The sequence below is a fragment of the Lentinula edodes genome (assembly GCF_021015755.1).
Source record: "Lentinula edodes strain Le(Bin) 0899 ss11 chromosome Unknown C8R40scaffold_17, whole genome shotgun sequence".
Taxonomy (NCBI): Eukaryota; Fungi; Basidiomycota; class Agaricomycetes; order Agaricales; family Omphalotaceae; genus Lentinula; species Lentinula edodes.
This window is the reverse complement of record NW_025764323.1, coordinates 435,151-460,035: the sequence shown is the minus strand read 5'-3', so window position 1 is coordinate 460,035 and position 24,885 is coordinate 435,151. Positions and strand designations below refer to the sequence as shown.

Here is a 24,885-nt window from a genome sequence, read left to right as displayed (position 1 = left end):
TAAGAATGTACAAGGTAATGGAAGGACAGTCGCGACTGAATTCGATGACGAGGGATTTACAGCGGATTATGTACCAAAAATGGCGGTGGCTGTGACCTCGTGGGATTTGCGAATATAGAATTGACGAAATTTTTCACCCTATGGCCAGTATTGCTTCGCTTCGCTCGCAATTACTCCTATTCCCCCTTTATTTTATTTGGCGTACTATATAAACCTCCTGGATCCACAACGAAATCCAAATCATAACTTAACCCACTACCACATCCTTGCGATTAACTTTACAACTTTTTGCGTGCATATACTCTTACTCATCATGAAGTTCTCCGCTATCCTCATTGCCAGTGCTGCGCTTGCCACTGTCACAAATGCACTTCCTGTACGCCTTGTTGAGCGAGAACCCACTCGCCATTTCCAAGGATCGATGCCACCTCCTAACTCACCCCACCTTGCCAATGGTAGTGGTAACGGCAGCGACACCGAAAATAACACCGAAATTGCCACCGAGTCCTATACTATTTCTACCACTAGTGCCACTGCCACCAGCACCTTCACCACCAGCATTCCCGCGTCGACCCCCGCAACTGAAACCGCGATACAGTCGTCTTCTACTCTCTCGCTTCCAGTCGGAACTCTATCACAAACTCAGTCGATTGTCATTCCAACATCCATTGGAAGTAACGGCGCTGTGTTGGTTTGAAAAGGGAAGGCGGTAGTCGACCGGTTGTGGGCTGCTGGAAGAGGAAAAAGTTTCACGTAATCGATCTGTGGCATTCTTGTGAGTGGTTAGCTGGAATAGTTTCCTGGAAGTCATACTAATCCCTAAAATAAGGCGTTCATATCATGCGCACGACATTACTCTCCAGTATTCCTCAGGAATACGATAAACATCATCTTCGGCTCGGAATTCATACGATCAGTTACTCACTACATGATACAACTGCCAATGTACACTCCTAGCCCCTCAGTGAGTTTAATACCGCGTCATTCGAGAGCTTCTTATTAACCCCTTCTATCCAGTCTCCTCATAAGCTAAGATGTTGGGACTAGCAGGTGGATGGGCCGCCCTAAAACCACTGTCAAAATGACGTTGTTAAACTACGAAGTTATGAACATCCGCGTAGACGTCGGCGAACAGGTTTGCGCTAACTAAAGACAACAATGAATATCGAATCATACCCAACATTGCCTTGTCTAAACGGGCTTTAAAAATGCTAAGGTTACAAATAAATTGTAGTAGTTGTTGTCTCCTATATCTTCATTTAAGAAAAGTATCTGCACAATGAAAACATTTTCGCGATTATATTCTTTGCGTCCTAGATACATACCGAATTGTAGCAAAACATCTTACCTGGTCGAAATTTTGTGAGATAAAACACTTCTTGCTACCAACTCCCTTCATATTTCCTGTTGGAAGATTGTTATTCAAGTGCCCAGCATGTTAACAGAGTTTGTGCACTGTCAATACAGACCACATATTCGAAGGACGCAACGAGGGAAAAAATCATGACCTATCCAAACTGATTCAAGAAGTATCGCGGATCTCGTGGAAACTATAATTTGGCGCGGCTTCTCCCGTCTCCATATTTCGCCTGTCTTCTCCTGCTGAACCCAATGACGGAAGCACAGGCAAAGAGGCGATGTAACCTGGAGGACTACCATGCTTATCGTAGGCCGGCAGTGTGTCCTTTCTGTCGCCGAATCCATTATGATAGTCGCTTGGACCTTCTCCTATCCGTCTACCGCCCGAATCGATATCCGCCGCCCGTGTCTGGTTTCGCGTTCGATTACTGGGTGTCGTTGATGAATAGATGGTAGCGAATGGATTATACGCAGTCGGGACGTTTGCTAGATCGTAAGCGGATAATGAGCTGCTGAAAGTCGATGGGAAAGGTCGACTTGGTCGAGGATTGGTGCTTGGGGCACGCCGAACATTGCGGGCAGAGAAGAACGACTTGATTGGTAACCCATTTCGTTTCAGAGCGTGAAGTCTATAGAAAAATATCAGTAACGAATCTGCTAGATCCGAGTTGAAAAGCTCACCGACGATGTACGACGCTGCTCACGAATATAACGACCAGGGCTAGAAATATCCATTCTAACACGTTCTGTAACGATATAAATATTTAAGGAAGGTAATGTTTAAATGATTTGTCGCGCACTCACCTTGGTGAGTGCATTCGTTGCAGGATCAGGGTCTGTTCCTGTCGATAAAGCAGAGCTTGTACTAGTAGAAGCCGAAGTAATGGAAGAAGAAGTTGGAGTGGAGCTGGCCGTTGGCGTTGATTCGGATTCTGCTCTGAATATTATCGCGACCATTGTCTCTCGAGATGACCTGATGCACAGTGGGAGTTATCTGCACTGGTGGAAGGAGCAGTGAAAGTGCATTTCCATCTTCTTCGAGCCATTAACGCGCGAGGAAGGTTCAGAAGAGAATAACCTGAGAACGACCAAGTCAGTTCCTGGCATCCGACCCAATTCAAACGTGAAAGGGTCTGTGAAAATTTGGTCAATAGAACGGAGATAAGCACTTGACTTGCTTTGGATTTTTATGAAGTCAGACCACATCCATTCGACACCCAAAAGCCAACAGCACTGACAATAATATCGATGAAGCCATATCTTGACTCTAATCTAGGGTTACGACGTTGCGGTTTGCTCTTTCAGCATCTTTCATGTAAGCCCTCGGCTGCTAGGCCTAACGGATCCACCACGGAGCTACACTCACATGAAATGGATTACTCAGTCTATTAGCAATACTGGCAGAGTCAACCCACGAAGAGCCTTCTCCGGATCCTTCACCTATACTTAAGCGTCTTCTTGAAAGACGAAAACACAGATACATGCAGGAGATGTCAAGAGCCCTCAATTTTTCGGCGATGTCTCTAACCAAGACGCATCATCGTGACACATATCCTACAATTTCTTCGACCAAACCTTCGCTCAGCCAGGTTGGCAAGACGGTGCTCATAACCGGAGGTGCTAGTGGGATAGGCTTCGAAATTGCGCGCTCTTTCGCCAAGGCTTCTGCCGCCAGAATCATCATTTTGAGCCGCAAAATCTCTTCGTTGAATGCTGCGGTGGAGAAGCTCCGAGACGAATTCCAGTCATCTGGTACCGAATTCATTACTCGACAGGGCGATATTGGCGATGACTCTTCGATCATTGCCCTTTGGGATTACTTGAACTCCCAAAACATTTTTGTCCATGTATTGGTGCTCAATGCGGCTCATGTCACCCCATTTGGACCGGATACGTTGAGCATGGACAAACAGGAGCTCATGCAAACCTTCGACGTCAACGTCGGCGGTAATTTCCTCATGTCGTCTAGGTTTGTCAAACAACCTCTACGTCCTGCAGGGCAGCAGCTCAACCTTGTCTTCGTCTCTACGGCTGGGATTCAGAGGCATCCTGCACCAGCACAGAATCCGTACACAACATCTAAAGCCGCGTTTACCGCTCTTCTTGGACGAATCGCTGATGAACGATCTGCCGAGGACGTCCAAATAATATCCTTTCATCCTGGACTTCTGCATACGGAGGGCGTCGTCAGTTATTTCGGTCAGAATTTACCCAGATGTGATGAAAGTAAGTGTTGCTGATTTTTTCACCGCTGGAACCACGATGTCATCTCTTTTGCAGTGGCATTACCTGCGGACTTCTCTGTTTGGGCGGCATCTCCGGAAGCATCTTGGCTACATGGCCGATTTGTATGGGCACACTGGGACGTTGATGAGCTCAAAGCTGATAAGGATTTCTGCATGCAGTTAGAACAAGAAAAGGGTTTTCTGAAGGTTGCAGTTCAAGGTTTGGGTGGTGTCTCTTTCGACTCATACTTCGATTAGACATTCATTAGCTTGCAAGAGCTAGCGTATTTGTATAGCCGTATCGTTTTGTATCCTACCCTTTGGCTTAATGTAAGTGAAGAATGGTGACTCCAATTCTGTCGAAATCAGGAGGAGACACGCTGATTATAGATGGCATTCGGAGCGCTAGTCATGACTGATTATGCCCTCACTTACCAAAATTGTACCGAGGTTCTTTGTGCTATACATTTTACAGCAAGGCAAAATTCATCAATGGAATGACAGTTTACCGGCCATCTCGGGTGATTCCATGGTCGGTAAGCAGTCACGGTGGACCCATTGAGATTGGCTCTCGCTAGATATAAAATGTGTTCCTTGGATCAAGGCTGAATACTGAGTTCCCACAACAATGTCCCTCGACAGTCTCAACGTTACCAGTACTTATCACCGCGACACTTATCCAGCCATTTCCCCGTCTAAACCTTCTCTCAGCCAGAATGGTAGGGCAGTTCTTATCACGGGGGGAGGTGGCGGAATAGGCTTCGAAATCGCTCGGTCGTTTGCTAAAGCGGGAGCCTCAAAGATCATCATCGTGGGACGCAGATCTGCTGTTTTGGATGCTGCGGCAGTAAAGCTGCGCGAGGAGTTCAAAGACTCGACCCCGGCTCCTCCTGAGTTCATCGCTCACCAAGGTGATATCGGAAATGATGATTCCATCTCCTCCCTTTGGGATTTCCTGAACTCTCAGGGTATATTCATACGTGTATTGGTGCTTAATGCCGCTCACGTTACTCCCTGGGGGCTTGATACACTGAAAATGGATAAACGTGAGCTAATGGAAGGTTTCGACGTGAACGTCGGTGGTAATTTCCTCATGACGGTCAAGTTTGTGAACCAGCCACTACGTCCTGTGGGCCAGCAGCTCAATTTGATCAATGTCTCAACTGCTGGTGTACATATGATTCCAGCTCCGAATCAAACCCCATACACGACCACCAAATCAGCATTCACTGCGCTCATTGGAAGAATTGCGGATGAACGTCCAGTTGAGGACATTCAGATCATATCTTATCATCCAGGTGCTCTGTATTCGGAAGGTGCTGCAAAATATGTGGATCAAAATCTTCTCAAGTGGGATGAAAGTGAGTGACATCAATCGTATACAAGTGCTTTTCTTGTTATTAATGGATGCTAGTGGCATTGCCTGCAGACTACGCTGTCTGGGCAGCATCTCCGGAGGCATCCTGGCTACATGGACGCTTTTTGTGGGCGCATTGGGATGTCGATGAACTGAAAGCAGACAAGGAATTTTCGAAGAGACTGAAACAAGAAAAAGGTTTCTTACGGGTTGCGGTCCAAGGGTTGAAGGACATTTCTATAGATGCATTGTTAAACAAGCAGGGTCATAACAAGTTGTAGCCCTCGAAATACAGTTGCATGAATGTCATTCTTCGCATACACTCAACTTTGCACTCAGTGTCATACGGGGGTGAGTTATTAAGTTTAAGTCTGTTTAAGTGAATATGTGAACTAGCGCCTTCATGCATTCTGGCGCTAATCTTTCCATCTCTCAAACCTCCACATTTTCAGCTACAAAATTACGCCTCCCTTTCTTCACTGCAGTCAGAGAACTTCATCTGCCATTGCTGTCCGTATATTGCTCTACCGGCACGCCGCGCCCCTTACATGCCACTTCTTTTTACCTACCTGGTAAACAACTTCCTCTATAGACTCAAAGCTGACGCAGCAACGCTATCATGTCGACCTACAAACGTCGAGCTCGTGTCCCACGCATTGTACGGTCTACAGTTGGAGCTGGCAGGTTCGCATCATTCCTCACTGAAACTCAAAAGATGGGCGCTGCTGCGGTTGCCCGCAAGCGAGAACAAGCGACTCTACGAAGGTCTCAGGCAAGCGAAGGTAAGCTTATGAACTCTATCTTACATGCTGCATGTTTGAATGTCATTAATTTCAGGCTTATTCCGGGAGTTTCAGAAAGCTTTAGAAGAGCTTTCTGGTCCTTCTCAAAGCAACACCCAAGGCAAAAATCCTCAACCAATGGATGTTGACAGTGGCTTTGACTTAGGGATGGGGGACAATGGAAGCAAAGACAACGATGTCCCTTATGAGGACCAAACTGAGGTTGCGGAGGGTATCACGGTCGATATACGAGATGCTGATCAACTTTGCAGGTGCGTATTCTGTGCTTCTCCGAAGCTATGCAGTATGTTAATCATTACATTTTCTATTAGATGGCATGGTCGGCGGAAATATAAAGACGGGCGGACGTGGAGAAACCGGATTCACAACCTCAACGCTGCCTGGGCGTCTCTCATGGATGAGCTGGCTGATGCGTACGTTAAATGGAAATACAAAAAGGACCTGCCAGACACCTTCGATGAAAACTTCAGTTTCAACATAGACGTTGTTAACCTACTTACTCTAGAAAAAGAAGCTGCCATACAAAGGGATGAACATACAAAGGCTGCTGTAGCTCTGGTATACGCAGGTTACATTGGTACCTCTCCTGAGATCCCTTCTCTTGCAATATCTCTTCAAACACTTGACACTTATTACACCCTTCGCCTCTCTAACCCTTCATTTAGTTTCGAAACATTTGCAAAAATAGTTTGCGACTCATATTCGGTGGGTCTCTTTTTCAATAAACAAACATCTGTTGACCTCCGTTGTGCAGATTCCTTACCGACGTGGCTACCGCACTGGCCTCTCGAATGCATTTGACGTCTATTTAGCAATCCGACGGAAAATCGATATCAGAGCTAGGACATGACTCGGAATAGTCAAAGGACTTACAATACCATTTACGATTTATATATCTCCTGGCCTTGATCTCCAAAGACGCAACAACCAGTTACCGCAGATGTATAAATGAAGATATTGTCCAACTATGTAACCAACTTCATCCAACGGTTGACTGTAAACAGACCGAAAGGCCAAATAATTTTGAATACTCGTTAATCACAGGTCACTACGAGCGTCAAAGATGATTTAAGGATAAGGACCATGAGGAATCAAGATTCCCACAGCGATGTCCCTCGACAGTCTCAATGTCACCCGTACCCATCATCACGATACATATCCAGCAATATCTCCTATCAAACCCTCTCTCAGCCAAGCTGGTAGGGCAGTTCTTATCACAGGGGGTGGTGGCGGAATAGGCTTCGAAATCGCTCGGTCTTTTGCAAAAGCGAGCGCCTCTAAAATCGTTATTGTGGGACGTAGAGGTGCCGTTTTAGATGCTGCAGCAATTAAGTTGCGAGAAGAGTTCAAAGGCACAACCACTGAATTCATCGCTCGCCAAGGAGACATCGGAGACGACGCTTCTATCTCCTCCCTCTGGGATTTTCTGAATTCTCAGAACATATTTATACGCGTTTTGGTCCTCAACGCTGCTCATTTTTACCCACTTGGGCCTGATACGCTGAAAATGGATAAACGAGAGCTCATGGAAGGGTTTAATGTCAATGTCGGCGGTAATTTCCTCATGACTGTCAACTTTGTAAACCAGCCCTTGCGCCCCGCGGGTCAGCAACTCAACCTGATAAATGTCTCCACGGGTAGTATTCACATGATTCCAGCCCCGAATCAGACCCCATACGCGGCGAATAAATCAGCATTCACTGCGCTCATTGGAAGAATTGCTGATGAACACCCCGTTGAAGACATTCAGATCATATCCTACAATCCAGGCGCTCTTTACTCAGAAGGCGTTGCGAAGGTTGTAGATGAAAATATTCTCAAATGGGATAAAAGTAAGTGATCAAATGTAGCAGCGTCTTCTCTATTGCTAACAAACATTAGTGGAATTACCAGCTGACTATGCTGTCTGGGCAGCGTCCCCGGAGGCGTCCTGGCTTCATGGCCGCTTTTTGTGGGCACATTGGGACGTCGATGAACTCAAAGCGGACAAGGACTTTTTGAAGAGACTGGACTCGGAAAAAGGTTTCCTACGAGTAGCAGTCCAAGGATCACGGGAGCTTTCTTTGGAGGCGTTTTTAAACAAATAGGAATTGTCTGGCTTTGAAACACAATCACCTGAAATGTATTTGTTTCCGAAGCAATTCACCCATGCCATTGATTGCCTCGATATACTGAAGGAATCTCGATAATCCGCATAACCTGACACGGGACGCAAAAGCCATGGCAGTTCAAATGAACTGCCATTACAGCGTGTTCGGAAAATGATGACAGACGCGATTTTTTTTTTCCTCAAAAAAATAAAATAAAATAAAAAGGTACTCGAGCTTATGCGTCGGATACCGCACATTTGTATGAGATTTTTACCTGATCAGCCAGGGAAAGATGCAGCAGGGCATCTACAATGATAGCACAAAGGTCCAGGAGGGGTGTGGGGTGTCTGGAACTACTTCAGCTCATCCTAGGGATTATTTCTGGAGCTCTAGGAACAACCTCTACTTGTATATAGCCATTAGATATGGGATAGTTTTCAATAGCAATCAGGACAACATTAAGTGCTTTCTTGTTTGGGCAAATTTTCTTCGGTAGCCGACGCGTACCTTTTGATTTTATTTTATTTTATGGGTTGATAAAAGTTTCGCGATTGTCATCATTTTCCGAACACGCTGTAAGGCATCACAGTTGGCATCCGGTCGTGACCGGTTATGTTGCAAGCGCAGCGGTCCGTTCAATCGTGAACCTTGATAAATAACAGAAAACAACAATGTAAATTCCAAGCTGAATATATAAGCTATGTCCCAAAATTCTGCAAGTCATTTGTTTACTCCAACAATCCTCTTTATGTATGCAGTATAAGAAGACCATCATAAGGTTGAGGTTAGAATTGTTTTACAACTAAGCCACAAAACCGGTTTATACAGGCTGGTAGACATATCCCACATACATGAACATTATCTCACACTACATGCTTCAAATAATAGAGTTGATTGTAAGATGAACCTATCAAATTTAATTCATGATTTTTTCTGTTAGCTGGAATATTTGTAGAAGTTGTTTGTAAGGCATAATTTATCTGTTCAGGTATGCATATTTTTCTGTTACTCAGAGGTGGTTTGCTGACAATATGCAAATGTTACATAAGCTGAGCAACTGTATAAACAGTTTTACACTTATCAACTATTTCTGCAATATTTTGAAAGGTCTCAAAGCAATGGCAAAATGTACATTATCTGTAAGTAGAGGCTGGTAAGCAACAATCTCATGCAATAAATGCACTTCTTGATGGACTATTTGGATACTTGCTCAGCTGGACAGCACTATCATTGACTCTAAAGTTATTATAGAGTCCTGGATTGGCAAAATTTCTAATCATTTGCAAAACATTTCTTTTTTTTCTGCATCTCCTTTTTTTAGTTTTGTTTGAAGCTAAAAACACCATTAATTTACTTAACTTACTAAGGCTGCTACAGTTAGACATCAATAAATAATGAAATTGCTGCACAACAAAATGTAATCATAGTATGTGACTCAATATATTCCATACAATGAATGAGTTTGGTGCAGCTGGAGTGTGCAGGTGAGTTTTTGTTCTTTTAGCACTCATGGATTCATGTCATGAAGTCTCATGATGCGCCCTTTGATGCGCCATCAGCGCGGTGTGTTCCCATCAATCTGTTTTCACATGTTTATTGTACTTCATCACACGATCATCCCATTAGTTCCATTTGTTTCCGTACGCTTCCATACAACTCATCCTTATTCATCGATTAGTTCATTATGGTTCATTATCGACTCATTATTACTCGTATATATTGATTCCTCACTCTTGTTCTATATCGCATCGTTATTTACAATCGCTTACTCAGTAGACAAGAGTAGTATATAAAGGACAGTAGACAGGCCCTAGTTCCCCATCTCGACCTCTTGGTCATTGGGCAACTAGGCAAGTACTTGTATCCTTTTAGATACTACCTATCTAACTTGGTCATTGGGCAACTAGATTCCCTTTTGATTGCTGGTGTGATTGGCCTTTGACGCTATCCCACTGTTGTTCGAGATCATTATTTCTTTCATCTGTGCTTTGTGCTTGTTTCTGTGCCTCTTCGCTCTGCCACTGTCGCTCCTAGGCATATCTGGACCTCCCGCCTCCCGCTTCCTGCCTTGTCGCGACATTAGGTCGAGATCTTCTACTTGTACCATCAGCTTGGTGAGCTGATCCTACAAGGCACCCACCACGTCTACCTTCGGAGTCAACGTTGATTGCTCCAACCACTTTCACGCGCTTGATACTGTAACTAACACCACTTGCTACTGGGACGCTGAAGAAGAAGAGTGGGAACCCTGCTCCAGACAACCGTGCCCTAATCGATACGAGAACACATTTGACGCAAGTCCGACCGACCGTTACCAACCCATCCACAGACCAGCACCACCTGCCAGGGTAGGACGAATCAGTACTCCTACTACTTCCACTCCTGCACCTCCGCTAGCATCTGCGGAACCATTAGCTCCTGCTGTCACTGAGACCACAGCCGACCCCGATATTGAAATACAATCAATCCCTGAAGAAGACATGTCCTCAGCACAGGACGTTCGAGACGCTATTACAGAGCTTACAAAAAACCAGGCTAAGCTCCAAGACGTGGTCTCTGAGCTAGTAAGTGGCCTCAGCACTACCAAAAGTGTTGGCAAGCCACAGAACTACAATGGAAAGCGAGGAGAAGATGCCCGGCGCTTCCTAGCTGCCTTTGAGCTGTGGGCCAACTCTATCCCTGCTCTCTCCATGGATCGTAAAAAGAAAATCACATCCGCCATTACATACCTTGAGGGGGATGCAGCTATCTGGGCCACTCCTATCTCCGAAACAATTAATAGATCAAGTATAACTGGCTCAGGAGTACCTTTCCCATACGATACATGGGAAGAATTTGTTACAGCTTTCAAAACACGTTTTGAGACCACAGATGCCTCGGCCGATGCCAAGCAGCTCCTTAAACGGCTCTACCAGAATAGGACCACGGTGGGAACCTATGCCTCTACCTTCCAACAGTACGCAGACCGCACTGGCTACTCAGACAAAGACTTGCGAGACCGGTTCTACGATCACCTTGCAGATCGAGTAAAAGATGGTCTTGTATTCACAACCCGCCCCACTGGCTCCCTTCAGGAACTGATTGAAGCAGCCATCGACGTAGACAACCGACAAATTACTCGAGCGTGGGAGCAAGGAAAGAAACTGGTCGATGATGGAATCCTGACCAACTTTAGACCCACCACTGTTGCGACCCCATTCACTGCGCCTACTCGAGACCCAAATGCTATGGACATTGATGCCACCACCACTCGATCTCCTGATGCCTTTCGTCGCTTCATGATAGGACGATGCTATGGATGTGGATCTAAGGAACATCGCAAGGCCGATGGCCACCATGAGCGGGACATCTGTCGACACTGTGGCCTCAATGGCCATGTAGAGGCTGTGTGCCGTCGTAAGTTCTTAGGACTCCCTGGGAGGAAGGCTACTACCATTAGTGCCACCAGCATTCCGGATACAACTCAGTCTGCCGCTCCGGGTACCATCATTGCTGCTACACCAGATCTTGCCGCGCTACTAAAGGAACTTGCAGCCAACCAGCAAGTTCTTGCTGGGCAAATTGCCGAATTACACAAGAATTTTTAAATTGGGAACCCGCCACCGCTGCAGCGTCGTTCCCCAAGTCGTACTCAAGATCTCCATCGTCTGTATATGCCTCTATCACCTCCTGTACTATTAGCGCACTAGAATTCAATGATATATCCCATTTCCGTGTGCCCATAGAGCTTAAAGGACGATTCCGGAGTACAACAAGTGCAGCTATGATTGATTCCGGTGCCACTGGTCTCTTTCTACACCAAAAATTTGTTAACAAGCATCATATCTACGTTCGATCCCTACCCCGCCCCATTGAACTCTACAATATTGATGGAACCACTAATTTAGCAGGGCGGATCACTCATTCTGCTCGACTTCTGGCCAGGGTGGACCAAAATCAACCCCAGATCTTAGAATTCCTAGTTACAAACATTGGATCTGAAGACGTAATTTTAGGGCTCCCTTGGTTATGTAAGGTCAACCCTGACATCAACTGGCGTGATGGGCAGATCCAGATTCCTGCAAAGCCAAAGATTCAGCATCATGTAGCTATCGAGGAGATCCCAGAGCCCAAAGAACCCAATGTCGGAGGAAATACAGAACAAATCCTAGAACCTAATAGAGCAGAATCAAATGGCCTTCCTCACATTGTTCCAAAAACTGAGCTAGGTCCAGAGACAGCTGAAACTGGCACGTCCTTGGAAGATGAGCTAGTCTTTGAGGAATCAGGAAGTCCACTGTATCGCTTGACTGGAAATCGCAAACGACGTCGTGCTTGGCTCCGTGCTGGGTTTATCCAAGAGGTAACAGAAGAGCTATGGTGTGCTGCCGGGTACACCTATTCCCAACAGCTTGCCGAAGCAGCAAATAAAGATAAGCCCCAGAAAACATTCGAAGAGATGGTGCCTGAGCCATATCGGCGTCATGCGAAAGTATTTTCCGAGAAAGAATCCGAACGACTACCTGAACACAAACCCTGGGATCACGCTATTGACCTGAAACCCGACGCCCCCGAAACTCTACGCACCAAAATCTACCCCATGTCAGTAAATGAGCAAAAAGAACTAGATCGATTCCTGGAAGACAATCTCCGGAAAGGATATATCCGACCATCCAAATCACCACTTTCCTCACCTGTCTTCTTTGTAAAGAAAAAGGATGGCAAACTACGATTCATACAGGACTATCGACGTCTGAATGAATACACTGTCAAGAATCGTTATCCTCTCCCTCTGGTCGCTGACATCATCAATTGTCTACGACAAGCCAAATACTTCACCAAGTTTGACGTACGATGGGGTTACAATAACGTCCGGATCAAGGAAGGCCATGAGTGGAAAGCAGCTTTCTCCACTAACCGGGGACTCTTTGAACCACTGGTCATGTTCTTCGGCCTCACCAACTCGCCAGCTACGTTCCAGGCCCTTATGAACTCCATTTTTGCTGATCTTATCGCGGCAGGAAAAGTAGCTGTGTATCTGGATGATATCCTCATCTTTTCCGCATCCCTACAGGAACACCGGAAAATAGTTCATGAAGTTTTGGAACGATTAGCCAAGAATGACCTCTACCTCCGCCCTGAGAAGTGCGAATTTGAACAAACCTCTATTGAATACCTGGGCCTAATCATCAGCGAGGGAGAGGTTCGTATGGATCCTGTCAAAGTTGAGGCGGTTAAGAACTGGCCAGCCCCAACCTGCCTCCGAGATGTCCGAGGATTCCTAGGCTTTGCTAACTTCTACAGACGCTTCATTGATGGATTCGCTAAAAAGGCGCGAGCACTGAATGACCTCACCAAGAAGGGGGTGGGATGGTCTTGGGGTACCAATGAGCAGGTAGCATTTGAGGCGTTAAAAGAAGCTTTTACCACAGCACCCATTCTAGTCCTCTGGGATCCCGACAAACCGACACGTATCGAAGTGGATGCTTCTGGGTTCGCAACTGGAGGGGCGCTATTACAACAGCAAAGAGATGGACTTTGGCATCCCGTGGCATTCCGATCTGCTTCCATGGACCCTGCAGAGCGGAACTATGAAATCTACGACCGAGAGATGTTAGCCATCATCGAAGCCCTGAAAGACTGGCGACACTTCCTAGAAGGACTCCCAAACCCCTTTGAAATTGTGACCGACCATCGAAACCTGGAATACTGGCGAACTGCACAGGATCTAAGCCGGCGACAAGCAAGATGGGCCCTGTGGCTCTCACGGTTTGACTTTACTCTTACACATAGGGCTGGTAAAGCAAATGCACAAGCTGACGCTCTCTCCCGAGTCTCTCAACTCGAGGTTATGGATGCTGATGACAACCAACAACAAATAGTTTTACGGCCAGAACACTTCCTCCGAGCTGCTACAGCCGTCTTGTTCCAAAACCCCCTTGAGGAGCGCATTCGGAAGGCAAGCGAGCGAGAATCGGAGGTTCTTGAAGGACTACGTAAATTGAAGACACATGGACCCCACAAACTTGTGAATGGTCTAGCCGAATGGGAAGAGAAGGAAGGAATTGTCTATTACAAAGGCCGGGTGTATGTCCCACCTGATCCTCAACTACGCCGGGATGTCGTAGCACAGTGTCATGACGCACTCACAGCTGGTCACCCAGGAAAGCACCGCACCCTAGAGTTAGTTAGCCGACAGTTTTGGTGGCCTACGGTTCGATCATTTGTTGATAAGTATGTGGAAGGATGTGACAACTGTCAACGAAGACGTGTAAGGCCGCAGCCACAATCATCTCTAGAGCCTCTGCCTGTACCAGGAGGACCATGGCAGGACATCGGCGTGGACCTCATTGGAGAACTCCCGATGACACAAGATGGACACAATGCGGCAATCACCTTCACAGACCATTACTCCAAAATGATTCACTGCTTCCCCACTACAACCGAACTGACTGCCGAAGGAGTTGCCGACTTCTATTATAAAGAAATCTTCCGACTTCATGGACTGCCCAGACGATTTATCTCTGATCGAGGACCACAATTTGCTGCCGACATCATGAAGGCCTTGCTAAAACGGTTGGGTATTGAATCTGCCCTGACAACGTCATACCACCCTGAAACAAATGGCCAGACTGAACGAGCTAACCAAGAAATCGAAAGATACATCCGGATGTATGTTAGCCGACGTCAGGATGACTGGGACCGTCTTCTTCCTACTGCCGAATTCGTTATTAACTCTCGAGTACATTTTGCCCACGACAAAGCACCATTTGAAGTGCTCTACGGTTATACCCCAGAATTCTCCATCCCCATAGGATCCTGGAAGGAATACCCTTCAATCACAGATCGGCTAGATGCACTCCGCTATGCTCGGGAAGATGCAGAAGCCGCACTACGTATGAGCAAACAACGGATCGCAGATACAATCGCGGAACACCCTAACCAACCTAGCTTTGAAGTTGGACAGCCCGTATGGCTCTCAGTCAATAACCTAAAAATTCGACGCAAAAGTGAGAAGCTGGGAAGCCGCCGACTAGGACCTTTCGAAGTTATTGAGAAGACAGGGACACACACTTACCGGCTTGCACTTCCTACATGGATGAAGATCCATGACAACATTAATGTCAAGCGCTTGGCACCATGGAAAGGAAACGAAGTCAACGGAATACTGCCAGCTCCGCCGGAGCCAGAGGTCATTGATGGTGAAGAATTTTACGATGTGGACAGGATCCTGGACAGCAGAATACATGGACGGTGGAAAAAGCTGCAGTATTTAGTCCGGTGGAAAGGCTACGACGAGGGCCATGACACCTGGGAAAATGAGGAAAATGTGGTAGGATCCAGTGACGAAGCCATTAACGAATTTTATGCAGCACATCCAAATGCACCAAGGAAGATTTCGGCAACGATCTTTCACTCACTACCATGGCAGCCAATGGTCAACTTCACCGAGGTAAACAACTAGTCGCTGGGACATCGACTCTAAGGAAGGGGGTAATGTCATGAAGTCTCATGATGCGCCCTTTGATGCGCCATCAGCGCGGTGTGTTCCCATCAATCTGTTTTCACATGTTTATTGTACTTCATCACACGATCATCCCATTAGTTCCATTTGTTTCCGTACGCTTCCATACAACTCATCCTTATTCATCGATTAGTTCATTATGGTTCATTATCGACTCATTATTACTCGTATATATTGATTCCTCACTCTTGTTCTATATCGCATCGTTATTTACAATCGCTTACTCAGTAGACAAGAGTAGTATATAAAGGACAGTAGACAGGCCCTAGTTCCCCATCTCGACCTCTTGGTCATTGGGCAACTAGGCAAGTACTTGTATCCTTTTAGATACTACCTATCTAACTTGGTCATTGGGCAACTAGATTCCCTTTTGATTGCTGGTGTGATTGGCCTTTGACGCTATCCCACTGTTGTTCGAGATCATTATTTCTTTCATCTGTGCTTTGTGCTTGTTTCTGTGCCTCTTCGCTCTGCCACTGTCGCTCCTAGGCATATCTGGACCTCCCGCCTCCCGCTTCCTGCCTTGTCGCGACAATTCAATTCCTTATCTCATTATAATTAACAGTCCTTATTACTGATCCAAATGAAGCATGAACTGTTGTTATTACAACTGCATAATTATTAAGAGCACTTCTTATAACAAGTCATTTATATACTATCTATTACTTGTTATCAACAGTCTTCTTTGTACAATATCATTGACTGGGGCCCAACAATGCTCTCTAGCAGCCAAAGTAAGGAGAGTAAAAATATTAGGTGCTTCAAGCTGCACTAGCCAACAATACAGGTCTTGGAGATGAAAAGTTGAAGTTCTTTGAAATGAAGAGATAATATTTATGATTTGTAAGAATATTACTTTACTAAATCACATAGGGAATGTGTACTTACATGCAATATTGAGAAAGAGTCAACAAAAATAAAAATACGGTGAAACACCACATGCTGACGCTGATCCCTGCCAGTCCGTGACAGTCACTGGTCACAACTAGATGCCACAGTGGATGCCTTAATGGCAGTTCATTTGAACTGCCATGGCTTTTGCGTCCCGTGTGATCAGCTCATGAATTTGAACTGCTCACCTGCTCACCATATGTAAAGCTCGATAAGACATCAGATTTAACTTGCTTCCTGGATTGTCACTACCTGTTCACCATCCACGCAGTCCAAACCATATTCATTGTCTGTTCTACATAGTCCCATGATTACTTGCATTTGGTGTAGATTCAGGTCACTGAAAGCTATATAAACTCCGAGCGCAGCCATGATTTATTCAATGTGATGTGAACAGTCTCCTCCGTAGTTTGAAGGTGCACATAACGATATTTCTTATCATATCTTCATCTTCTTCCTATTCTCAACCTGCTATTAGATACCTACCAATGATCCTTCATGATGCGAAGGCTGAGGCCAATGAAGTGACATTGACTAGTCAACGGTAACTTTTTCAATTTCATCCGACTACTCATAGATGCAAAAATCCGGTAGGCAAGGTGTATAACTAGGTCTTCGTATTTTCAACAATCATGCTTTTTTCTGGTGGAGTTTGAGATCGAAAGAGACAAAATGTAGAGATAACATACATTAACTGCACGCGCCTGAATTCTTTCAAACCTCTCTCTTTGTCGCACTTAATAACAATCAATATAAATTGGCCAATGAATGTACATATCCTCTCTCCAAATTGGCTCTCCATTCTCATCGACGGGATTGTTTTCTTAGCATCTTCGTTCTGAATATACCTTGAAGCGCGCTTTCCTCATGTGCTTTTGTGAGGTGGGGAGGTGGAAAAGGGATCATCCCTATATCAAAGTTCGGGGGGACACCATACTGGTACTCTCCATGCCCATAAAACTTGAAGCACCGGATGCCCTCGTCCTGGTACCGCTGCGGCATCATCAAGATACTGGATCGAGGCCAAAGTATCCTCCTTTTCGCTGGAGGTCGTTTGCGACGTTTTGTGACCTCTGACATTCGACGGGTCAGTTCTGGTCAGTTGTCTGTGACTGCATGAGCTTCAAACGTGTTTCGGAAGCATCCAGCCATTTTGACTCTGAATTTGGACGAGGATTTTAGCTCGACCTAGTTTAGGCTGCTGGGCGCGGTTTGTTGCGAGCGCGACGAGAACCTGTTCATCTGAAGGAGTAATGACAGAAGAGGAAGCCTTGTGAATATTTCCTCTAACGACCGAAAAAAAACCAGCGAGTTGCGCGACTGACATGGCAGAAGGATGTCAAGAAGTTGACAAAAAGGGATGTACAATTACAAACAAACATCCAAAGGATTGATCACAAGGGCGGGGCGGAAAAGCGGACTAGCGTCCCGCTCCGCTCGTCATGTTTACCCACACCATAACCTCGATTCTCCTTTTGTCCTCGACCATAATCTATAATGCTTTCTGGCAAGGAAGTAGCACAGCACAATGGCCGCGAAAGCTGCTGGATTATTGTACACGGTAAAACAAGCTCCAGTATACGATTGTCGTCCAATCTCTGACCAACAATTCAGGCAAAGTGTACGATGTCACTGAATTCCTGAATGGTAAATCAGCATTCGCGTCTCAGAAAGCGATTTCAATACTCACTGTACTTTGAAGATCATCCTGGTAGAAATGTTCTATGTCTGGTTTGTCAACGGTTCTAACGGCATTAGGTGGAAGTCGAATTATACTGAAATACGCGGGCAAGGACGCAACGTGAGTTTTAGTTCTCCCTGTGTTTTGATTTGGTTTTACACAAACATATGCAGGCAGGAATATGATCCCATACATCCACCAGACGCCATTACTTCGAATCTACCTCCGGAGAAGCAGTACGTTCTGCATAATGTGTCGGAGACTCGAGCTCAAGTTCGCGTCATATAGTCTTGGACCCGTACAGCCGGACACCGTAGAGAAGGTCGAGATTCAGATAACGGATGAGGAGAAAGAGCGCTTTGAAAGAATAGAACGACGTCCCTCGTTGAGCGAAATACTCAATCTGCATGACTTTGAGGTGAGGTTTACTCCCTTCTCCTCTTTGGGAGATTTGTTCACATCATGAGCTATACTCTTATCAGTCTATCGCAAAAGAAGTTATGCCCGTCAAAGCTTGGGCCTATTATTCATCTGCTGCTGACGATGAAATTACCATCAGAGAGAATCATGCTGCTTATCACAGGTGGACACTTTCGTTTCGATATTGCATGCTCCTGCTAAATTTCTTTCTTCAGAATATGGTTCCGACCTCGAATAATGCGCGATGTTACCAATGTCGACTTTTCTTCAACAATTTTAGGCCATAAAACTTCGATGCCAATCTATATTGTACGAAATGCATATCCTAATCCCCGCATTCTCGGACTAATATCACGGTTTTTCCGCGACCCTCTTTCGACTCTAGACTGCTACTGCGCTAGGGAAACTCGGTCACCCAGACGGTGAACTGATCCTCACCAGAGCGGCCGCTCAACACGGTATTATCCAAATGGTGAAAGACCTTTTCATCGCACTTCCTAAGGGCTCATACATATGGAAGATAGATTCCTACCTTGGCTTCTTGCTCTTTTGATGAATTGGTCGACGGTGCTCAACCCGAACAAGTCCAATTCTTCCAGCTGTGCGTTCATCCTTTCTTTTGTGGTAATACGCTCCGTTGAACAAATGGTCGATTGCAGGTACGTAAACAAGGACCGGGCTATCACCAAACGAATTGTTCAGCATGCGGAGACGAGAGGCATCAAAGCCCTTTTTATAACTGTGGATGCGCCACAGTTAGGTCGACGAGAGAAGGTGAGCCTATCCACTAACCACCGACGTAAATAACAAAGCCTTTCGACTTTCAGGATATGCGACAAAAATTTGAAGCCGAGGATCCTGCTGAGGTCTCGAAAACCGGAAAGGACAATGTAGATCGCTCTCAGGGAGCTGCAAGAGCTATCAGTGTGAGGAGATCCCAATGGCTTACGCTATCTCTGCTATTCTCAGGCTGGATTGTTCTTACATAGTCTTTCATCGATCCGGGATTGAAATGGAGTGATCTCGATTGGTTCAAGAGTATAACGAAAAGTTCGTTGAGCCTTTTGATCCTGCTTTCCCATCACTCAATACATTTTGCAGTGCCTCTTATCCTCAAGGGCGTACAATGCTGGGAAGTATGTCTATCATAATAATTGTTACTAAACCTTGTGTTAAAATGTCTCGTGATTGATGATTTATAGGATGCCTTAGAAGCTTACGACCAGGGGTTAGCAGGCGTGGTCCTCTCAAATCATGGTGGTCGTCAACTGGATTTCGCTCGCTCCGGCATTGAGATTCTTGCCGAATGCGTCAAGCATCTGAAGGAAAAACGGGGTCTGACTTTCCCGAATGAAAAATTCCAGCTGTTTGTAGATGGTGGAGTGAGGAGAGCAACAGATGTTTTGAAGGCTATCGCGTTAGGTGCCTCCGCTGGTGAGTATAAATGAATCCGGGTCCTACGAAAAAGAAAATCACGCTTGTCTGTGTCTTTTCACCAGTGGGTATCGGACGCCCGTTCCTATATGCCTATTCCGCGTATGGTCCCGATGGAGTTGACAGAGCTCTGCAGATTCTTCATGTGCGTGTGCTCCTTCATTCAGGGATGCTACCACTGTTTAATTCCCTGACCCAACCTCTTTCTCCTATACCTTTTGTTAGGATGAATTCGAGATGAACATGCGATTACTGGGAGCTCCAACTATCAAAGACGTTGTACGCGAAATGGTTGACGCGTCGAATCTGAGCTCGCATGTTGTCGCTGTGCCGAGTGATTCGCTGTTTAACACAAACTGTACGGAGTTGAAGCTATCCTGTTTATTTGACGCTAATATCCGGAACGTAGACGAAGTCATGCAGCATGCGGTATTGAAGCTGCCGCTAAAGGCCAAAATATGAAGGGGAACGATCGATTCTCTGGCTTCTAGAGGTGACGTCTGTATCCAGATATGAATATTGTTGATTAGCGATAATTAGAGGACGAACACAGACTAGTTCATTTTTCAGTGATATCGTACATGAAACCCATGATTGTTGTTACACAGTCTACCGACCAGATAAGCCTAATTCTTTATAAAGTATCCATCCAAGGAGACTTCGGGCAATCCTTGGATTGCAACTTTCAAAAAGCCCTTTTCCTCTTCTAATCGTTTCAAGATGTTCTTGTCCGCTTTCAATTCATCCACATCCCAATGTGCCCAAACAAAACGACCATGAAGCCAGGACGCCTCTGGGGATGCTGCCCAGACGGCATAGTCTGCTGGTAAAGCCACTATAGCGAATGTAAGCTTCAAATTTAGAATCAGTACTGCAGGGAGGTGATACTCACTTTCATCCCAATTGATAGCATTTTTGTCAAAGGATGCAGAGGCGCTTTCCGAGTATAGCACCCCTGGATGAAAGGAAATTATCTGCACGTCCTCAACGGGGTGTTCGTCAGCGATTCTTCCAACAAGCGCAGTGAACGCCGCTTTGGAGGTCGAGTATGGATTCTGGTTCGGCACTCGGTAGGTCTGAATGGCCGCCGTCGAGACATTGACCAGATTGAGTTGTTGGCCTACCGGACGTAGCGGCTGGCTTACGAACTTCACCGACATGGAGAAATTTCCCCCCACGTTGACATCGAAGGCTTTCATGAGCTCTCGCTTGTCCATTTTGAACGTATCGGGTCCCGATGGGTAGAACTCGGCCGCATTGAGGACCAATACGTGGACAAAAATATTTCGGGAATGCAGAGAATCCCATAGGGATGTCACGGACGAGTCATCACTGATGTCTCCCTGGTGAGCGATAAATTCAGTCGTTGAGTTATTGAACTCTTCTCGGAGCTTGGCTGCTGCAACGTCCAAGACGGAGCTCCTGCGACCCATAATAATGATTCTGGAAGCCTTGGCTTTAGCGAAAGACCGCGCGGTTTCGAAACCTATTCCGCCCCCGCCTCCTGTGATGAGCACTGTCTTGCCGGCCTGACTGAGATAGTCATTGGACGGGGAAATAGCAGGGTATGTATCGCGATGGTAGGTGCTGGTGAGACTACCGAGGGACATGATTGTGGTTAGAATTTTAATCCGGAAAACACAGTTTATACCGCTGCATTTATAATAATGGCGTTGTCGTCGTTCTGACTAATTATCATTCCAGGTCCAGAAGTGCGTATACGCCTGTATACGCATTGCGGAAGCCGTTCAAAAATTGATGACTACTTACGGATTACTATCGCTGTAGGCGTTACTAATCGACGACGAAGCCGGCGAATAACAGTTTATCAATCATTCCATCCTGACTATGGCTTAGTGGATTTAACCGAGGGAAGGAAGGTATCTTTTTGTGTCGGGAAATTTAGAACTTACTAACATGCTGGTGGAGAGTCAAGCTCAAGATTGTTTACTGCTAACGTCAAGTCGTACTAGCCAATATTAGCGGCCGATTCAACGACCAAAACTCTTTCAACTAACTTCCTGCTAAGATCTTGATGGGTGAATGCGACTATTTCTTCTGCTTTATTGGATTTCCTTCGATGAAAGATACGGAGGAGATTGGAATATAGTCAGGGATAAGAAGTGCAGAGACTGTTTACATGCTGATTATAAAAGTGGTACTGTTTGACCACGAACTTCAGTCAAAGACATATGACCACGATGAGACAGTCTGGAAGCAAAACGGAGGTGTACGATCCGGGTCTGTGTTGGGGCCAAGCGCGAAGGGCCTGCGGGGAGGCGTAGCTACGTCTTTTGCAGTCTTGATGAGAATTTTCTTTTTTATCGATGAAGTATTTATTTGACTTGATGGACTAGTGGGATGAAAAAAAAAGTCCGTCTTCAGGTGGCAAGCCCATCGTATTATGTACCACTGAAAATAGATCGTTTAAAGAGACTCAGAGAGTCAAGTAAAAGGACCAACTCGAAAGATTGACCGAGGTAGCATGCCATCGAGGGGTATCTTCTTACAACCTTGTCGTGATTGATTCAACCCAAAAAAGAAGAGATGGGTAGCAGTATATCAGACTTATATTCGATATATATATGAAAAACATGTATCCATAGATTGGGATTAGGATTGTACCTCGAATAGCTCCTCGTGAACTTGAAAGTGTCTAATTCACAAATGAGAATTGAGTCAGATAGTGAAAACGACTTAAGCTCGACTTACTTTATGACATGTCCAACCGCACGGCACTTCCCAACAATGTTCTCCTCTTTGCCTGACTCGGATTTCTGGGACCCCCAAGTGACAACCCAGCTCCCGAGTACGTTTCCATACCTGTCGAATGTTTCGGCAACAGTCTCTTCAGAGTTCGGCCTAGCATAAGGGGTTGAACTCGGCGTCGTAGATGAGGGGAGCACCAATTCGTCATCCAGTTGCCATTTTGCGAATGGACGATCAGTGTTTGTCAAGAAAGATGTGTCGTAGACCTGTAAAGATTCATGTAGATCACAAAACAACGCCTGTATCATGGAGACTAACCCGCGTTATCCTAGTTTGAAGCCTCCAATTTGCAGTGGTGAACTCGAGACCCATTGCACCGCCATCGTTAGAATCTATTCGACGAAGGGTTGTAACGTATGGTCTGCCAACCCAAGCTGATGTACAGTCACCCAACGTTCCGAGTCAGTAGAATACAGAGCTTGGACCGAGTAGAGATGCGAACCAATGAGCCCAGTGCTAACACCACTTGTTCCTACAGCCAGTCCAGCCAGACAAGTTCTTGCGAAGAACGGTAGCTGGGATTCAATAATGAAGATGAGCGGTGCTAGGGAGCATGATAGTGAGAATGAAGCGAGAGAGAATATTTTCAAGCGTCGGAAGGTGGACGTGAGCGGAGCGTTGTAAACTAAATTTGGGTCGATTGGATCAAGGGATTCCGAGTCTTTGCCAAATTCAGTGGAGGTTTGAGTTGTAGAAGTAGATGAATTGTGTTTCTGATGGACCACAGAAAAAGTTCTTCTGGCCGGCCAACAATGGTGGTTACTGTGATATATTGGCCATGATAATAATAATGGAGCGGTTAAACCAAGACCGAGAGGTTTGCTTCTGAGTGGCAGTCGGCAAATGGCAGAGCGAAACATGTGCCAAACAGCTTTGCCCAGAAATTTCTTTCTCATCAACCGTCACGACTCACGACGTGTTACGATGGAACCACCAATATACTACTCTCGAGCTGAATTCATTGAGACTGTACGGCTGATCATATAGATTCTGAACAGTCTCCGACCTTTTATTTCTCTTCGCAGGATACAGGCAACAAAGTTTCCCGACGCGCCACAATCGCTGGACCCCAAAACATTATTCTCGGCGGCAAGACCATTATCTCTAGCGGTGCTATCATCCGCGGTGACTTGCGTCGCTCAGGTCCCGGCCATGCTGTGGTCATTTCTCTAGGCAGATATTGCGTCGTAGGTGAAGGATGCGTCATGCGTCCACCGTATAAAACTTATCGCGGAGCGTTTAACTATTATCCAATGAAAGTCGGTGATTATGTGCATATTGGGGCAGCAAGCGTGGTTGAGGCAGCGACGATTGGAAACTATGTAGAAATCGGGAAGAATTGCATTATCGTGGGTAGTGCTTTCATGAGTGTTTTGTTTGTTGACCGAGACTATTTACCAGGGAAAATTCACAATTATCAAAGACTGTGCAAAGATAGCAGACAATACTGTCATCCCACCAAATACTGTGATACCAGCACTCTCGTTGTTCTCTGGTTCCCCAGGCGAGTGCCAACCCAATTCCACTCATCGGGCTCTTCTGATCATTGGCGCGTTCAGGTCACTTCACTGAAGATCTACCGGAATCAACACAAGATATTGTAGAGGTTCAAACAAAACAGGTGCGTACATATCCTTATGCGATCAATTTTCTCGCTGATAGCTCGTAGCATTATGCGCGTTTCCAGCCTTTGGACCGAGATCGTTCATAGGTCTTCGTAGATGATGTTCCTTTGGTTTTCTGCGTGCTTCATCCTTGATCGGTTCAATCGTTGCTCGCTTTGTTAGTTCTGGGATACTCGTAAGTGTCATTTGTGTCAGTTTCAATTTGGCTAACTGAGGTTTATCCACAGATTGTACTATGTACCATATAATTCGCATTTACTTGTATCGCTACCATTGCCAATGAATCTTCTTCCAGTAAACCCAGTCACACCTCAGCAATCCAGAAATCTACTCTTGGGAGCTGCTTCTTCGCTTCAATCCACTCTCTAGCAATAGGAGTTTCTCTGCCGACTGAGCCTTAACTGTCCGTGGAATCCATTCTTCCATCCGTTCCACCATGGCTCCAGATGAAGATATAATACTACATGTAAAGAAGGAATTCGCTGCTGGTACCCCGCGTCTAGAGAACAAGTTCGACAAGCTGCGAGAAAACAAGAATGCAAGTTTCGGATTATCTAGTCATAACATAACCGGAACCAGTCCAAGATATGTCGAAGTTGCAGTGTAGTATACATAATCATCACAACCTCTGAACACACCAATTATATCAATATATCTGTCCAAGATGGATCAAGCCCAGATAAAGCAAAAAGATCCTATGTTGGAGACGATACAAGGGAGAGGGTCT

At 45.7% G+C, this 24,885-nt stretch overlaps 10 protein-coding genes across 10 annotated transcripts; 7 read left to right on the top strand and 3 right to left on the bottom strand.

Annotated features, from left to right (window-relative positions):
- Nucleotides 1-313: 313 nt before the first annotated feature.
- On the top strand, nucleotides 314-697 carry C8R40DRAFT_1170546 (uncharacterized protein; the record flags this gene model as incomplete). Its single annotated transcript, XM_046231554.1, has 1 exon — nucleotides 314-697. One exon carries the CDS (start codon nucleotides 314-316, stop codon nucleotides 695-697), a length of 384 nt encoding a protein of 127 aa, XP_046086558.1.
- A 591-nt stretch (nucleotides 698-1,288) lies between these two features.
- C8R40DRAFT_1104278 (uncharacterized protein) lies at nucleotides 1,289-2,674 on the bottom strand. The gene is made up of 4 exons (XM_046228054.1): nucleotides 2,538-2,674; nucleotides 2,164-2,437; nucleotides 2,041-2,105; nucleotides 1,289-1,988 (listed from the first exon to the last, which is right to left on the bottom strand). The coding sequence occupies exons 2-4, from the start codon at nucleotides 2,314-2,316 to the stop codon at nucleotides 1,523-1,525; spliced, it is 684 nt and encodes a 227-aa protein (XP_046086557.1). The 5' UTR covers nucleotides 2,317-2,437; nucleotides 2,538-2,674; the 3' UTR covers nucleotides 1,289-1,522.
- Nucleotides 2,675-2,876: 202 nt separating this feature from the next.
- On the top strand, nucleotides 2,877-3,842 carry C8R40DRAFT_1170544 (short-chain dehydrogenase/reductase; the record flags this gene model as incomplete). Its single annotated transcript, XM_046231553.1, has 2 exons — nucleotides 2,877-3,585; nucleotides 3,640-3,842. 2 exons carry the CDS (start codon nucleotides 2,877-2,879, stop codon nucleotides 3,840-3,842), a joined length of 912 nt encoding a protein of 303 aa, XP_046086556.1.
- A 370-nt stretch (nucleotides 3,843-4,212) lies between these two features.
- C8R40DRAFT_1170543 (short-chain dehydrogenase/reductase) lies at nucleotides 4,213-5,222 on the top strand (the record flags this gene model as incomplete). Its single annotated transcript, XM_046231552.1, has 2 exons — nucleotides 4,213-4,945; nucleotides 4,999-5,222. The coding sequence occupies 2 exons, from the start codon at nucleotides 4,213-4,215 to the stop codon at nucleotides 5,220-5,222; spliced, it is 957 nt and encodes a 318-aa protein (XP_046086555.1).
- An 84-nt stretch (nucleotides 5,223-5,306) lies between these two features.
- Nucleotides 5,307-7,018, top strand: C8R40DRAFT_1104265 (uncharacterized protein). Its single transcript, XM_046228053.1, has 6 exons — nucleotides 5,307-5,451; nucleotides 5,534-5,599; nucleotides 5,657-5,723; nucleotides 5,779-5,995; nucleotides 6,056-6,449; nucleotides 6,499-7,018. The coding sequence occupies exons 2-6, from the start codon at nucleotides 5,561-5,563 to the stop codon at nucleotides 6,592-6,594; spliced, it is 813 nt and encodes a 270-aa protein (XP_046086554.1). The 5' UTR covers nucleotides 5,307-5,451; nucleotides 5,534-5,560; the 3' UTR covers nucleotides 6,595-7,018.
- Nucleotides 6,853-7,831, top strand: C8R40DRAFT_1045290 (short-chain dehydrogenase/reductase; the record flags this gene model as incomplete). The annotated part of the gene is made up of 2 exons (XM_046224292.1): nucleotides 6,853-7,576; nucleotides 7,626-7,831. The coding sequence occupies 2 exons, from the start codon at nucleotides 6,853-6,855 to the stop codon at nucleotides 7,829-7,831; spliced, it is 930 nt and encodes a 309-aa protein (XP_046086553.1).
- A 9,895-nt stretch (nucleotides 7,832-17,726) lies between these two features.
- On the top strand, nucleotides 17,727-20,226 carry C8R40DRAFT_1045002 (FMN-dependent dehydrogenase-domain-containing protein; the record flags this gene model as incomplete). Its single annotated transcript, XM_046224262.1, has 17 exons — nucleotides 17,727-17,790; nucleotides 17,844-17,876; nucleotides 17,932-17,940; nucleotides 17,988-18,030; nucleotides 18,084-18,146; nucleotides 18,199-18,328; nucleotides 18,393-18,493; nucleotides 18,546-18,639; nucleotides 18,716-18,802; nucleotides 18,855-18,931; nucleotides 18,990-19,104; nucleotides 19,158-19,256; nucleotides 19,320-19,380; nucleotides 19,432-19,466; nucleotides 19,533-19,764; nucleotides 19,830-19,909; nucleotides 19,990-20,226. 17 exons carry the CDS (start codon nucleotides 17,727-17,729, stop codon nucleotides 20,224-20,226), a joined length of 1,560 nt encoding a protein of 519 aa, XP_046086552.1.
- C8R40DRAFT_1251167 (short-chain dehydrogenase/reductase) lies at nucleotides 19,916-21,453 on the bottom strand. Its single transcript, XM_046233695.1, has 3 exons — nucleotides 20,657-21,453; nucleotides 20,174-20,599; nucleotides 19,916-20,122 (listed from the first exon to the last, which is right to left on the bottom strand). The coding sequence occupies exons 1-2, from the start codon at nucleotides 21,372-21,374 to the stop codon at nucleotides 20,391-20,393; spliced, it is 927 nt and encodes a 308-aa protein (XP_046086551.1). The 5' UTR covers nucleotides 21,375-21,453; the 3' UTR covers nucleotides 19,916-20,122; nucleotides 20,174-20,390.
- A 660-nt stretch (nucleotides 21,454-22,113) lies between these two features.
- On the bottom strand, nucleotides 22,114-23,424 carry C8R40DRAFT_1104240 (uncharacterized protein). The gene is made up of 5 exons (XM_046228052.1): nucleotides 22,976-23,424; nucleotides 22,792-22,907; nucleotides 22,477-22,739; nucleotides 22,228-22,420; nucleotides 22,114-22,176 (listed from the first exon to the last, which is right to left on the bottom strand). Exons 1-4 carry the CDS (start codon nucleotides 23,391-23,393, stop codon nucleotides 22,378-22,380), a joined length of 840 nt encoding a protein of 279 aa, XP_046086550.1. The 5' UTR covers nucleotides 23,394-23,424; the 3' UTR covers nucleotides 22,114-22,176; nucleotides 22,228-22,377.
- Nucleotides 23,425-23,457: 33 nt separating this feature from the next.
- On the top strand, nucleotides 23,458-24,244 carry C8R40DRAFT_1160717 (dynactin subunit P25; the record flags this gene model as incomplete). The annotated part of the gene is made up of 5 exons (XM_046230049.1): nucleotides 23,458-23,502; nucleotides 23,559-23,882; nucleotides 23,935-24,037; nucleotides 24,093-24,154; nucleotides 24,203-24,244. 5 exons carry the CDS (start codon nucleotides 23,458-23,460, stop codon nucleotides 24,242-24,244), a joined length of 576 nt encoding a protein of 191 aa, XP_046086549.1.
- Nucleotides 24,245-24,885: the final 641 nt, after the last annotated feature.

Coding starts and splice junctions, on each gene's coding strand:
- C8R40DRAFT_1104278 (XM_046228054.1), bottom strand. CDS start 2,316: ATGGTCGCGATAATATTCAGAGCAGAATCCGAATCAACGCCAACGGCC. Junction 2,106..2,163: donor CAACGAATGCACTCACCAAG/GTGAGTGCGCGA, acceptor ATATCGTTACAG/AACGTGTTAGAATGGATATT. Junction 1,989..2,040: donor AGCAGCGTCGTACATCGTCG/GTGAGCTTTTCA, acceptor ATTTTTCTATAG/ACTTCACGCTCTGAAACGAA.
- C8R40DRAFT_1104265 (XM_046228053.1), top strand. CDS start 5,561: ATGTCGACCTACAAACGTCGAGCTCGTGTCCCACGCATT. Junction 5,600..5,656: donor GAGCTCGTGTCCCACGCATT/GTACGGTCTACA, acceptor GAAACTCAAAAG/ATGGGCGCTGCTGCGGTTGC. Junction 5,724..5,778: donor AAGGTCTCAGGCAAGCGAAG/GTAAGCTTATGA, acceptor CATTAATTTCAG/GCTTATTCCGGGAGTTTCAG.
- C8R40DRAFT_1251167 (XM_046233695.1), bottom strand. CDS start 21,374: ATGTCCCTCGGTAGTCTCACCAGCACCTACCATCGCGATACATACCCT. Junction 20,600..20,656: donor TGCTATCAATTGGGATGAAA/GTGAGTATCACC, acceptor CATTCGCTATAG/TGGCTTTACCAGCAGACTAT.
- C8R40DRAFT_1104240 (XM_046228052.1), bottom strand. CDS start 23,393: ATGTTTCGCTCTGCCATTTGCCGACTGCCACTCAGAAGCAAACCTCTC. Junction 22,740..22,791: donor TTCAAACTAGGATAACGCGG/GTTAGTCTCCAT, acceptor GAATCTTTACAG/GTCTACGACACATCTTTCTT. Junction 22,421..22,476: donor GCGGTTGGACATGTCATAAA/GTAAGTCGAGCT, acceptor TTTGTGAATTAG/ACACTTTCAAGTTCACGAGG.